At 32.6% G+C, this 14,617-nt stretch overlaps 1 protein-coding gene and 2 long non-coding RNA genes across 3 annotated transcripts; all 3 read right to left on the bottom strand.

Moving 5' to 3' along the window:
- Positions 1 to 2,771: 2,771 nt before the first annotated feature.
- Positions 2,772 to 5,830, bottom strand: LOC131626742 (uncharacterized). The gene is made up of 4 exons (XR_009291270.1): positions 5,404 to 5,830; positions 4,331 to 4,576; positions 3,579 to 3,707; positions 2,772 to 2,966 (listed from the first exon to the last, which is right to left on the bottom strand). It is a non-coding gene; the product is annotated as an uncharacterized LOC131626742 (long non-coding RNA).
- Positions 5,831 to 8,336: 2,506 nt separating this feature from the next.
- LOC131626741 (uncharacterized) lies at positions 8,337 to 8,935 on the bottom strand. The gene is made up of 2 exons (XR_009291269.1): positions 8,772 to 8,935; positions 8,337 to 8,647 (listed from the first exon to the last, which is right to left on the bottom strand). It is a non-coding gene; the product is annotated as an uncharacterized LOC131626741 (long non-coding RNA).
- A 2,120-nt stretch (positions 8,936 to 11,055) lies between these two features.
- Positions 11,056 to 14,206, bottom strand: LOC131626740 (uncharacterized). The gene is made up of 8 exons (XM_058897575.1): positions 13,731 to 14,206; positions 13,470 to 13,501; positions 13,086 to 13,186; positions 12,932 to 13,004; positions 12,807 to 12,838; positions 12,108 to 12,198; positions 11,885 to 11,999; positions 11,056 to 11,797 (listed from the first exon to the last, which is right to left on the bottom strand). The coding sequence occupies exons 1-8, from the start codon at positions 13,839 to 13,841 to the stop codon at positions 11,486 to 11,488; spliced, it is 867 nt and encodes a 288-aa protein (XP_058753558.1). The 5' UTR covers positions 13,842 to 14,206; the 3' UTR covers positions 11,056 to 11,485.
- Between the last annotated feature and the right edge of the window lie 411 nt (positions 14,207 to 14,617).

Here is a 14,617-nt window from a genome sequence, read left to right as displayed (position 1 = left end):
TTAACTATCTAACATAAACACAAAGTCACACAACCTTTGATTTCACAACATACAAGAGAAATCACACCATTTTCATTTCTGAACAATGATCCCTTACTCTAAGTGAACAAAACGGAATTTTGAATAAAGAAGTAAAGTTTGAACTTGTATCAATCGTGAAAATTGATCTTCCATTTCAAGTAAACGATTCACAATGTATATTACTTAAGTGCTTAAAACTTTGTTGATGAAACTTTTATGATACAATGAAAGTTTAAGCATAAAGTTTCACAAAACTTATGACACAAGGTACTTGAATGAAAATTGAGAGAGTTTTGAATTATAATTGTTTTGAAAGAGGTCATTTTGAAAATATGAATTCATAGCTATTCATACATGAATTATACCTTTTGGAAAGAGTATAATATCACGAGTTATTGCCATGATTGATGGATGAAGTTTGGAATATGTTGGAACCAAAATTAAGATGAAAAAGTGTCAGTGCTTCAATGATAACCGATTAACACATAATTGTAATCGGTTACAGCTAAAGCTAAAAAAGGATTTTCACAAAAATTTTAGGCTGTAACCAGACAGACAGCTGATGAAAAATGTGAAAAATAATTTGTAACATCATAATCCAAAAAAAAAAAAACATAAGTTTCACAAATGGGTTTGAATCAAAGGGATCAAAGATGCATGATCCAAGTCTTGTATCTTATGGTAATACACAAAGCTTAATTGTAAACTTGTATCTTATATATGAGATCAATCCTCTAAGGTCTAATGTAATCTTGAAAAAATTGCTTGTGATCCAAGTTTTGTTACCATAGATATCTTTGAACTTAAATTTTTTTTTCCTTTTTGATAATGCACTTGATAGTGATAAACTTGTCTTCATCAAAACAAAAAATAATGTTGGAGAAGTTTGTCTTCTTGTGGACGAGTTGTTTGGCCTAAAGGTTCTGCTTCGCTCACTATTGCTGCTAGCTTGAAGGAAAAACTTCTAACATTGTGGAACTCCATCGGTAAATGGGGAATAACATCCCTAGGTAAGGTCTACTTTGAATCTTATTTTTTTCTAGAAGATGTTAGACGAGTTTGATCAGTGAACTCTTGGAACATGAATCCCGGGTTCCTAAAGTTGTTCCCATGGTCTAAGGATTTCAATCCCTCTTCTCTTAAACAAATATCATCTCAAGTATGCGTTCACAAAAAAAAAAACTAATGTTGGAGAAGCTTGTCTTCACAGTCTCCCCCTTTTTTATGATGATAATCATTGGGCTTAGAATGCTTGACTATCTTTAAAGATGATGGATGAGTAATTGCTCCCCCTAACTCGGATATTCCTCTTAGATATCTCCCCCTATATCACGATTTGCTTAAAGGAGGTTTTGTTTTCATATGTTAGAGGACCCAAGTATACACATACACACATATCTTCTCCCCCTTTGTCATTATAAAAAAAAAGGGAAAAAGAATGTTGTGCCTCAAAAAAATACAGAGTCGATATCAAACTTTATTTATTCCAAAGGAAAGGGACAATATTGAGAAAACCCCTAAAAGTGAAAGAAAATGGTCTCGCAACTAAATTCGGGTTCGGGAGTCGATAACGCGGGAGGAAGGTATTAGCTCCACTCACATCCATTATACTCAATGAGAACCGTTTTGATTATTTTGCGTGTAAGGGTGTTATTTAGGTTTACTTGTGATTATTGCTTTATTATTCTGGATTCAATTAGGGGGAAATAAGTTTTTAATTAGTATGCTTGCCTCGGTTTTGCAACTTTGTGCCTACGTATCTCCATAGTTCAATGAAGAAATCAGAGCCTCGTAGTTAGTGGGGTAGAAAATAAGTGGTTGTTGTTTGTTTTTAGTGGACGATGTTATCGTTCATGTTCTAGAAGTTAGACTTTGTCGCCCGCGTTTGGAGACTTATGTGTTGTCTGTATTGCGGTAGAACAGAAATAACATGTTCTTTTCTATAAAAAAATGCATGCCCTAAGGCGGAAAAAGAAGGTTTGTTGAGTTGTGATTGATTTTAATGTGGGGATAATCCATAAGATTTGCTATGAAAGAGGTGTGGCAAGTATAGTCACATTTCTCTATTGAAAGACAAGTATTCATACAGTGAGGTCTACAACAGTACCCTAGCACTCGAAAAGGAAGAGGCATGTGCCCAATCACTCCCTTTTTAGTCCAATAAAGAAGGAATCATACTCGTTTTATTTAGAGTGTTTTATCTTGGAAGGCAAGCCTCTGGACAGAGAGCTCTACAGTCACTACAACACGGAAGGCCTACGAAAGCGCTTTTTTTGGGCTTTAAAAGCGCTTAAAAGCGTTGTGAAAGCCAGCGCTGGCGTAGGTAACAAAAGCGCTTCTAAAAGCGCTCTGGTAGACCCCCCTATAAGAGCGCTTTTCTGAAAAAAACGCTCTGGTAGACCCCCCTATAAGAGCGCTTTTCTGGAAAAAGCGCTCTCGTAGCTCACCCTATAAGAGCGTTTTTTCCAGAAAAGCGCTCTCATAGCCCCCCCCCCCCTATAGCAGCGCTTTTCCAGAAGCGCTTTCGTAGGTTGCACTTATTTTTTATCTTTTATGCGCTTTTTTTTATCATAGGTTGCGCTGTTTTTAATAAACCTATTATTTTTATAATTTTAAACCTGCATTTTTGGCAACATTATTTCATGAACCTATAATTTACCTTTGTTATCCCATAAACCCATAATTTACAATCGTAATCCCATTATTTCAACAAAGAAGCGATTTCGATTATATACAAAAAAGGCATTATAATTATACCATTACATTATAGACCATTGTAATTAATCCAAAATATATATACACCGATTCACATATTTCTAACATGACCAAAACAACTAAACCAATTCACATTATATTATAACAATAAGAAAATCATCCCTAAACAACTAAACGGTCCTGGTCCTGCAAAGTATGAACATCTTCAAATGACTGAAAATCTTCACAATCTACAAAATAAAAATAATAGAATAAAAATAAGGATGGAATGAAGTAGTTGAACTTGTTCAATCCATGAGTCTCTTTCAATAATCACTTCATAGTCGTAAAGAAAAGAAAAACAATTAAACTTATCCATGAGCCATTGCTTCAATAATCATTTCATAATTTTGAACATAGTAAACCACAATCAAGGTGGAAGCAGTACACATTATTTTAAAATTTTAAAATAGCATATATTATATTATAAAGTAGTATTATAAATAAAATACACTGCAGCTGCAACAACATTTTTCAAATAAATCTTTATTTAATTTTAATCTATTGAACATAAGAATCACTTAACTTTTGGAAACAATGGATCTATACTTCTAATTTGAAGGAAGGAAAAACAAATAGGCAGGATTCACTCACATGTAGTGTAAATACACACAACCAGACCTCAAACTAGTATATAAAAGTAACTAGTATGCTAAGTGATAACAGATTCAAAAAAAGTAAGAAACAACCTAAAAAATTAAGATTTGTACCAAGATAAGCTTTCAGAGAGACAAACACATAATGAAATCAATCAAAGAACTTATTGAAGAAGTGAAAACTCATCGATTATGTTCAAGCCATACCTGTAGATGAAAGGCCAAGATCATATTACCATCAAAGTAATTTTGTAATATTCAAGTATACACTATACTTATTCATTTTATCCACCCTTCATCATAGCTTTAAGAGTTTAGGATAACCATCATTGTCCCCTAATATAATAAGAATTTATTAAGGAACATGAGAGAAGCATTGAAGGAGGACTCAAAGAATCATGATAAATGGACATGCCACGAGACAACAAACAAAAGAAGCTATGCTGACAATCACAGTAAAATTCTTCTTTAAGTTACAAGAAAACATTCAGATATTAATTGTTGAACTATGGACTATGAAATCCTAATCTTATCATATCAAAGTTATGCATTGCTCACCTGTCCAGCAGATCGGCATAAAGAAATCTTATCTTGTATAATGTTTTCAAAATAGACTAAAACTGGATAAATTTATATAGGGACTAAGCTTGAAAAGTCGTGATTTTATACGGCTAAATACATTTCACCTTTTAGATTAAAATATAATAACTCTATAGCTAAATTCACAAGTCATAAAGGCTCTATTAATCGTTTATTTAATATTTTCACCTCTCTTTGGAGTCTGGACATACCTCCTTGCTAACTTCAATAATTTTTTGTTAAAAGTTATCAGATGCAGCACCATACATACAACCTTCAAGGTGGTCGTACTCATGTCATCATTCGAAAAAAAATAAAAAAATAACATGCTACTTGTGAATAGATAAACTTTCCATGCAGTAAATATAGGTAAATAATACCTTTGCTTCCAAGTCAAGTGCTTTAGAAGCTAAACCTTCCAACCATTGAACCATCCTAAGGCACAATTGAGCTGGGTGATCCTCTGTAACAAACTCACAGACCATTACATATGATGTTCCTGTCACCTGTGAGAAATGAATAGATTTCAATAAGTTTACTCCATGGATAGGTAGAGATTATCTGGTCACATTAAGTGTATCACACAAACATTACCATTATTTGCTCTTTAGAAAGATCTTCTGTCACTGTAAAAGAAAAGAAAAAAAGTTTTAGACAAGTTTTTTTAAAAGTATCAGCATAAGAGAACCCAAAGTAATCCAAAGAAAGAGTAGAACTGAATTATGGACATAAGCTATAAAGGCACTCTATTCAAAACTATGTCTCCATTTGCATATGAGGAAAATGATTTCCTCCTGAGCAAACTTTAATATTTATTCAACGTTGGTGAATTAGTAGTAAATACTAATAGATTCAACCAACATGCAAACTCTATCTCAAGATTGAAATAAGGATAGCCTTCAATAACGTGTTAAGTTTTCAATATGTTGAATTAAATAGCATGACGATCAAAACAGTAAGCCAAAACATCAGTGGTGTTGTGTTAGTCAATGAGTATGATATGGGTCAGTAAACTTAAGGAAACAAACATAAAAAATTAGACATCATAGAAGAATCAAGGATGGAGGAGACATAATTAATCCTTAAAAACAGAGCATCCAAGGATAGCAATATATTTCCTTTCCCATAAAGGAACCACAAGAGAGACCATGTTGCCGCCTCATCAAGTAAAGTACATCAACAACAACAAATCTAAGTGAGTTAAAATTTCAAAGCTACAAAATTAAGAAGCATTATGAGCTTAAGCTTCACTCAATTTCGAAGTGGTACTAACAATTAACTAGTGAATTCTGCAACCCTAACCTCACTGGTTTTATTTTTTTATTTATTTATAAACTTAAACCTAGCATTAGTTATAAAGGCATGAACCCTAAAACCCTAACTCAATGAAAACTCGGAAACTTAATTGGAGTTAAGAAAATGGAAATTAAGAAGAAGAAGAAGAAAAGGTTACCCGTATTTGTGGAACTCTCGCGCAGTGAGGTCTTGGGGATCGAAGAAAGGAGAAGCAATTGACATTTCCTCGTCCATTGCCAAAATCCACACCGATACTGATTTTTCAGGGCGGGAAGAGAAGACTAGTGTTTTTCTTTGATGTGTTTGGTTAAACCCTTATTGGATGAATAATCTAATTCTTGAATTTAGGGATTTGACAAAAACAAAAACAAATTAGGGATACTAAAACATAAGGAACTGAGAATAGCGTTTTAGAAGAGACTTTCGTGAGTTGCGGCGGTGTTGATGGAATTGAGAACGGCGGTGACCGGTGGTGAACGGGTTGAGCTGAAGATGAAGGTCGCGTAAGGGAAGTACGACAGAGGAAGTTCGTGAAATAAGGGAGTTCGTGTTGTGGATGAGAGATGAGGGAAATAGACTGAATTAACAGAAGAGGGAGATTCTGAGAATTAGGGGTTTGTGAGTTTTATTTTATTTTAAAAATTTAATGGGAAGCTATGACAGCGCTTTTGGAAAACGCCTTCGTACCTAGGCCTTTGCCAGCGCTTTTTAGGACAAAAGCGCTTTCGTAGTCTTACCCCTATAGCAGCGCTTCTGAAAGCGCTTTCATAACCCACCTATAAGAGCGCTTTTGAAAAGCGCTTTCGTACCCATGCCTTTACCAGCGCTTTTTGAAAGCGCTTTCGTAACCCCCCTATAAGAGCGCTTTTTTTGCGTGTTTTTTTATTTTGTTTTTAGCGAAACCTATACCAGCGCTTTTCCCTAAAAGCGCTTTCGTAGGGGTGCTGCTAAAAGCCAAATTTGGCATAGTGAGTAGTATCCAAAGTCTTGGGGAAGAAAGAGGCATGTGCCCAATCACTTCCTTTTCCATTTTATTTTAATGTGAAAAAGAAGTTTGGAAATGGCAACTTGATATATGGATCAAGTGTTTTTGTTTTGATTTATTTTTTATTCAATTGCATGGAGTGCAATAGGATAAAGTACTTGGCGTTAGACCAAGCACTCGCGTGCGGTGTTTAATTGAGTTTTATTTGGAAAATGCTTGACGTTAGATCAAGCTTTATTTTTGTCTTTTGAAAAGAGTTATTTATCGTTTTTTGGTTTTATCTTAATTAGCATACATACATGCAAAAGAAAGCGATAAAGAAAGTAATGTCCTACGTTATTACATGTCCATGAGATGTGGGGAGAATTTTACCCACCAAGGGGGGTTTGAATCATACTAAGCTATTATATTTTTTCATAGAAACGGGGGACATAGTGGATATAAAAATGGGGGACCTAAAAATGCCTAAAACTAAAATTAAACGCTAATGGATCCAAGTATGAAGTAGCATGGTAGGAGAATGATTTAGGCAATCTTAAGCTTAATTGCGGTGTCAAGAAGAAAAAGAAACGCATGGATGAAGGAGCACCTACCTATGACGGTGACGACGAACTTCTAGTGAAATCACAACTAGGTATCTTCTTTCCTTCTTGTTTCTTCACTTCTTCAACTCTTCTGTTCGTATGTTTTTCTTGAACTTTTTTCTTTGATGTGAATTCATGTGTGCGAGCTTGTGGCGTTACCTTGAGTTGTTTTCAAGTTGTTGTGTCTGATAATATGAGGTGAGGTGTGATGGAGTATGATGAACTGAGAGAGTGAAAGCGGTGGAGATGGAGGTTCAGAGACAGGGATGAAAATGGTGCGTGAGGTGGATTGAAGGTCTGGGAGTGGTGTGTGTATTAAAGAGTATGGTTGAGGGAGGAAGAAGATGACGAAGTTGCGAGAATTGGGAGAGGTAATGTTAAAGTATGAATGAATAGTTGAATGGTGAGAATGGTTATGGTGGGTGTTGAAATGTGAGATTTCAGAGAGTGTTGAAGGTGATGGAGAGTGAAAAATGGCGTCTCTAGAGGTGAAGATGAAGGATAGTATATACAGCGGTGAAGGTTGGTTGAGTTAGTTATGGATGAAGCTGTTAGGGCCACTGGATTTTGAGATTTCTGTTATGAGATGAATGGTGAGATCTGAGTTTGTTGAGGGAGTTTGAGATTATGTTTGAGGTAGTTAGTTAAGTTGGAAATTCTATTATGGTTGTTAATTAGTTATGTTACTATGAGTTAGTTAGGGCTTTAACTGTTAGTTCTGCTAGATTGTCCTGTTAGTTCAATTAACAATTAGGTTAATCTTAAGGAAGTGTTAGTCAGTGTCGTCTGTTTTACAATTCTGGAATGCTCTTATGACAATTAACATTTTTAATTAAATTAATTTAATTATTTTACTTTAAATTCGAATTAATAATTTATAAATTTTTCTAACTTATTTTTAATAGAATGTACATATTTTTTTAAAATAAAACAAAAAAATATTATAAAAAATAAATATTATAAAAATTAGTAATTAATTATTTTTTTAAAATTCGGTTATGCAAAGTTTGTAAAAAAGAGTTATTTTTAATTTCATACTATGTTTCAAAATCATTCATTCTAATTGAACGACGGTGTAAAATTACTTTACATTCACAATGTATTCCGATTAATCTCTTGCTTTTAAATAGCTAAACATCATGGAATGCATTAATCAAATGGATCTCATTTCAATAGCAGCTACTATACAATGACTAGAGCAATAAATGGAACATATAAAAATAACAGACTTCTTTCTTCTTTTTCCACAATTTAGAGAAAGAAAAAAAAAAGGCATGACATCCACATCAAATTACTCTCTCTCCTTCTTCTTTTCAAACCAAATAAGAGAAGTTTGATATTTCTCACCAATTTCTCTCTTCTCTATTTCATTTAAAACAAGCATATCCATAAAACCTCAAAACTACATGTTAACAACAAATTGACTAAATCTTACATACTTAGAATTTGTAATTAAACCAATATCAACATGGGCATAACCTCTTCCTTTGTTTATTAAATGTTTGATTTTGTAACATCATATTATTACACAACCATCAAGATTGTTTTAGTCTAATCATGTATGTAACATCATATAAGTGCAAGGGTGTTTTACTTTATTACATGCAATTCTCAATAAGAACCTTAAAGACTATTTTGTTGATATACTTGTACAATCATATATAGAATGCACAATTATCAAACATAGATCTCTCAAACTCCTAAAGTGCAACAACACAATAATGGCGGTACACAAATGCCGCCAGAAAAGCCTCTTGTCGAACAAAATGCGTTACAGTCTAAAATAAGACATCCTGCCGGAAAGCAATTATCTTCGTCTGCTCCTACTGCAACTATGGAAACAATGCACACAGTTATAAAGGTAAAAAGAAGGAAGAATTTAAACTTATTAGAAATTCTTACAGTAATTAAAACAATACTTAAATAGCTCATGAGATTTTTTAATATTAGCTTTACCTTTCTTAGGTTGATTACCGCTTTCTACACTCTCAGCAGCATTATAGCCATTCAGAAATGTTGCTACTACAAGGACAGCTAGAACAAATGAGGCACTAGTTTTTTTCATGGCACTATAGTTTTATTCTTATCTCTTATCTTGTTTTGCATGAAATAAAGTTGGCTTCACATCACTCCAGTTTATAGCACTATATGTTTCCTTAATTGAGAAATTGAATTAGTTAATGTGGCTTTGCGTGAGAGGAAAACATTTTGATAAAATTAAATTAGTTATAACCGTGTGGGAAATGTTTTAACAATTGAACTTACTATCTACATATTACTAAGAAATTGATCAAACAGACAAAATTACCCTTTTCACTAAAATATATTACACTATAAATTGGACAAAATAGTAATTAACAAAATCACCCTATCACTTTTCTATTGTCCATTGAAGATGAAGACTTTTGCCAAATGTCAATTGCAATATTTAGGATTCAACTTTTTCTCCCCAACACACATCTTCTCTCTCTTATTTCAAATTTCAAATTTCTTTCCCATTTCATTTTCCCACACTTTCTTTCTTTCATTTTAATTTTTCTCCATTTACTTATTAACACAAAAATTATAATCTATTTTTTAATTTTAATAAAATTAAATATTTATTTATCTTACGGGTCACAGTTAACACAATATTTAATTTATTTTAATTGATCATTACACACTTTCTCTATCTTAATTAAAATTTAAAATTTCTCTCACATTTTTTTCACACTTTCTTACTTTCTTTTTTAATTTTTTTCTCTATTTATTTATTACTCCTAAAAAAATTCTATTTTTAAATTTTAATAAAATTAAAAAATTTGTTTTCTCACGGGTCACTATCAACACAATATCTATTTTATTTTAATCAATCATTTTCTTTATTTGAGTGATAATATCCTTATTTTTTTATTTTCTCCATCTCAAATTTTTTTATGATTATTTAATGCAATTAAATTTATATGATTATTGTTCATTTTATATTTGTATTTAAATATATTTTATATTGCATCAAAGTTTTTTTTTTATTTCACGGGTCATTATCAATACAATATCTATTTTATTTTAATCAACAACTACTATTAATCGAGAGATAATTTTTTTATTTTTAAATGTTAAAATTTCATTTTTTTTCTCCAACTTACAATTTTTTTTATATAATTATTTAATATAATTGAATTTATATGATATTTTTCATTCATAATTAAACAATTCATTTTAAATTTATACGTATCTAATTAAATTTTATACAATATCACACGGGTATCTTACTAGTATATATATATATATATATATATATATATATATATATATATATATATATATATATATATATATATATATATATATATATATATATATATATATATATATATATATATATATATATATATATATATATATATGGAGCATATCAAGTGAGAGCATTTTTAAATGAGAGATGAGAGGAAGAAATATCAACCATTGGATTCATCAAGAGAGAGAAATTATGCGGCTTAAATCATGTCCTTGTTTTGTATGGAATAAAAACAATGAGAAAATGGGTCATGCACTGACAGTGTAAAATAATTTTATTAAACCCAAAAACAATTCTTAAGTTATACTATTTGAAAAAGTAATAGTATAAATACAGTGAAAACACAATAGCAAAGAATACACATACAAATAAAGTTAAAAAAAAAATATTATAAGTTGATCAACCAAACCAACCAAATCAAACCAAAGGATATGTCATCGGATTACACCCCTCAATAGAATTGAATTTAGCAAAATTTATTTATGTTTAAATACATTTATGAAAAAGTGAATTAAACAACAATTTTTAGTTTAAGAATCAAGTTTAAATTCAAATGCTATAAATTATAACTTCAAATAGAATCAATTCTAGTTTAGAAAAATCAAATATCTCAAAATCACTCTAGAATCAATTTTACACTTTAGAATTGCTTTTAGATCTTCCAAAAAACCAAACAAAACATGTTTAGCAAAAAATGTTTCGAAAGAGCAAAGAGTTGTGTATTTAGATCTACCTGCAACTAATAGAATAGTCGTCTATTTAATTAAATTGATGAGAGAATTCAGAATTTGATTAAAGTTGAAGTTCACGCAATACCAACCTAGATTTGAGAATGCTCACAAAGACACAAACCCTAAAAAATTGAGTACTAAAAGGAAATTTAGATCCCTCTTCGGCCACCCCACGGTGAAATTGTCTCTAGAATCGTTAATTCTAGCCACGGTGAAATGGTCTCTAGAATCGTTGAAATTGAAACACCATCTCTCTATATTTAACGGTTCTAGAGGCCCCTGCATCGTGTTACAAACTGCTGAGGATCCAACTTGAAACATACAAGGGAACAGAAAACAAGTTCATAAACGCTGAATATGGTTCATTGAGCATAACAGCATTCATGATATCAACAAAGCTATGAACCCTTGATCAGTAAACTTAAATAAAGTGACTCAAGTGGGAGGAAAAAATCTCATACTACTAGCCCGTAATGCAACTAAGATAATCACCAAGCGGTTAAACAAACATATAGGTTGATTCTTAATGATATATTGTAGGCTATGACATAACTGAATCTCCAAACTGAATCAACAATCTGTGATATACCAGTAACCAGCTATGAGGTAATTTTGCATGTTTCCTAATCATCGCAAATTTAAACTACGTACTGGATGGGTATTTAACCAGCTGCTTGAAAATCGCCAAAATCATCATCTACTACTTCCTGTGTGCTTTGATTTTCAGAAGGATTTTCATGTTCTGTTTCTTCTTTAACGATTTTAGAGGTCTCGGCTTCAGCGGGTTTCTCAAGTCTCAATTTTGTCGGTGAGTCTGTCGGAGACTTCTCCGGTGTAACAACAGGGGAACCGGGTGATGGAGGAGGTGGTGGTAACTTAATACAAGGTATAGATTCTTTTTTCTCGCTCTTTTCCTCGGAGGAGTTGTTTTGACTCAGCTCAAAAAACTTGGACTTCACATTGCCGCCACTTCTCTGCACACAATAAATAGGACAGTATAGAGACCATGACTGGAAAAAAAAAAAAACAACGTGCATAACAGAAAATGAAGATTTGCATACATTGTTTTTTATTTGAAGCACAAGAGTCTCTCCTTCTTTCAAACTGTAATCAACTGAGGAACTATGCTGGTAATGTTGTTCCATCTCTTCTGCAGTTTTCTTTTTGTTCAGGTATCTTCAAAACAATTTAGGAAAAACTCGGGGAGTAAGAAAAACAAGCCGAATTTGGCCGATAATGAGAGTAAAATTTTGCAAATTCAAAATATGCTAGATGGAAGGATACTTCATATGATCGTGCAAGGCAGCTTGGAAGTCATAAGCTTCTGTTCTTTCTCGGAATCCTATGCCTATAAAAGCATGCCGAAGGCGACCACCTGCAAAATTTTCCAATAATTAAGACCAAATTTCATTAGTAAAAAGAAATAGAGTGCAGAAGAATGACAAATATTATTTGATAATATGGGAGTAAAACTCAACACTCTTTCCAACTTAAAATGTCCAAACTTCCTTCCGCTAAAAAGAAGCAATGCTAATGCCGCATGATAATAAAACTAAAGCTACTTAGCATTAAAGAAACAAATAATCAATTTCTCTTGTATTACAGTAGATTATCTCAATATAGACAAATTAGGAGAGTATGATTGCGATTTTGACACAATTTGATCAAAAGCATAAAGATTATGATGTTAGGAATATCTATGATTGCTAAAACACCTTGTTCGTTCACATTTTCAGTAGGACTGAAAACTAGGTATCCTATATTAGTCTCAAGACTCTCAACTCAAACAAGTAATGACATTGATATTTCAATGTGTCTTTCTGAAATTTCTGTTCAACCATTCAGAAGGACTAAAAACTAGGATTTCCTATTTCGATCTCAAAATTCAAAGATTACTTAAATAACGAAACATCACATTAATCTGATATATATGATTGAAAGTGGGTACTGGGCGGTATGAATAAACTAGATAAAACTTCTCACCTATGTTCTCTTCTATGCGAAGAACAAAATACCTGCAGAAGATTCACATAATTATTTTAGCATCGAAAAGTACAGAAAGGGATAATAACAACCGAAAAATTCTATCGACAGTTATGGAAAACCACCTGCTGCTGTCAATAACAGCTTCCACAGGATGCGGCTCCCCATTTCTTAAAAATGCCCGAGCATATAATTCACCTAGTTACATATATTTCATTTAAGTGAAACAAAACAATTAACTGTATAATCTAATTAGAGAAGATTTATTGTGATCTTTACCTGTGTTCCTATCTTCTAGTTTTATGATACATTCTTCTCCCTTGCTAACAACTTTCAAAATCCCTTCCCATGTCCATTTGTTAACATCCCATTCATCAGCCCTGAAATGAACTTCACATATATAAATGCTGAGCAATTATACACTTACCAGAAACATCTAGGTAAAAGTTAATCAAGTCCAAAAACTGGAAAAAGTTGAAAATCAATCCCATCACAAAACAATCAAAATATCGCGAACGCAACAAACTTCCATGATGAACATTGAAAACTACTGCTTCTTGATCAAGGTAAAGTACATTACTAATTTCAACATTATGCTACTATGAACTAAAAAGATCTCAATCACAATAAATCATAAGCTATAATTTGCAATTGATATGAAACCTGTAAGAAGCTGCACTCATTCTTGGAGGTATCTGCATAAACAGTAGAAATCCATTAACTTGACACACCACAAAATTTCAAATTCCAAGCCTCAATTTCTACACAAGCTTAAATATTGATACTGAGCATTACCATTGTCAATCGAATTTATCAAAATCAAATTTTGAACATCCACTTTCTTATCATATACCATTCTCAAAAACAAATGAATCAAAATCAAATTTTGAAACAAACCCATCAATAAAAACACACAAGACTTACTATGTAGACGTAACACTCGGGCACTTGAAAGAGAACGATTTCTATGGGTTCGACATCTTCACTTTCTTTCCCAATTTTCTCAATGTCGGGTTTGATCTCATCCTTCTTCATGATTCGGAAACAAAAGAGGATTACGAATAAGATGGAAGTGGATTGGAGGAAGAAGAAAACGATCTGGGTCTTCAGGAGGTGTGAATTTGGGGAAGAAATTTCGGAGATTAGGGTTTGGTGAATTTTGGGAGAAGAGAGAAGGAGTTTGAAAGGAAGGTTCGGTGTGCTTCGATTCTTACTCGGGAAGGAGATGAAGTTGCACCGAAGCGGTTCTGCGTCAAAAGAATGATGATCGTTTGATTTGAACACCTGTGAGATCGAACGGTCTGAAATGGAGGGTTCGGTTCATGGATTGGAACTGATGGATAGTGGTTGCTTTGGTTTCAAGTTAGTCAAACAACCCTACCCAAAAAATAACAAAACAAAACAAAAATGTTATAGAAATAAGGGGAATATGCTCTACGAAATTTGGGATTTCATAGGATGGAAGTTCTAATGGTATTGGGGCTAAGCATTTCAATCTAAATTTTGTCATAAATTATAGTCTAAAGTAGAACGGCAACGGGGCGGGTCGGGGACGGTTATTACCTCCCTCAAACTCAAATTTGAATCCCAAAACAATCTCCGTTCTTCGCCCTAAATTCAAACGGGGATGGAGAATTAAAACCCAAATCCGACTCAAACGGATTCAGGTTGGGTTCGGGTATCCCCGCCCCACCATCATCCATTTAGTAAAATCAATTTTTTTAATAGAAATATTTATTTTTTCCAAAATTAAATTACTCTATAAATAATAAAATGAAACAATTTCAAAAATAACATATATATATATACAT

Source organism: Vicia villosa, unplaced genomic scaffold, assembly GCF_029867415.1.
Source record: "Vicia villosa cultivar HV-30 ecotype Madison, WI unplaced genomic scaffold, Vvil1.0 ctg.000320F_1_1, whole genome shotgun sequence".
NCBI lineage: Eukaryota > Viridiplantae > Streptophyta > Magnoliopsida > Fabales > Fabaceae > Vicia > Vicia villosa.
This window is presented reverse-complemented; position numbering and strand designations above follow the sequence as displayed.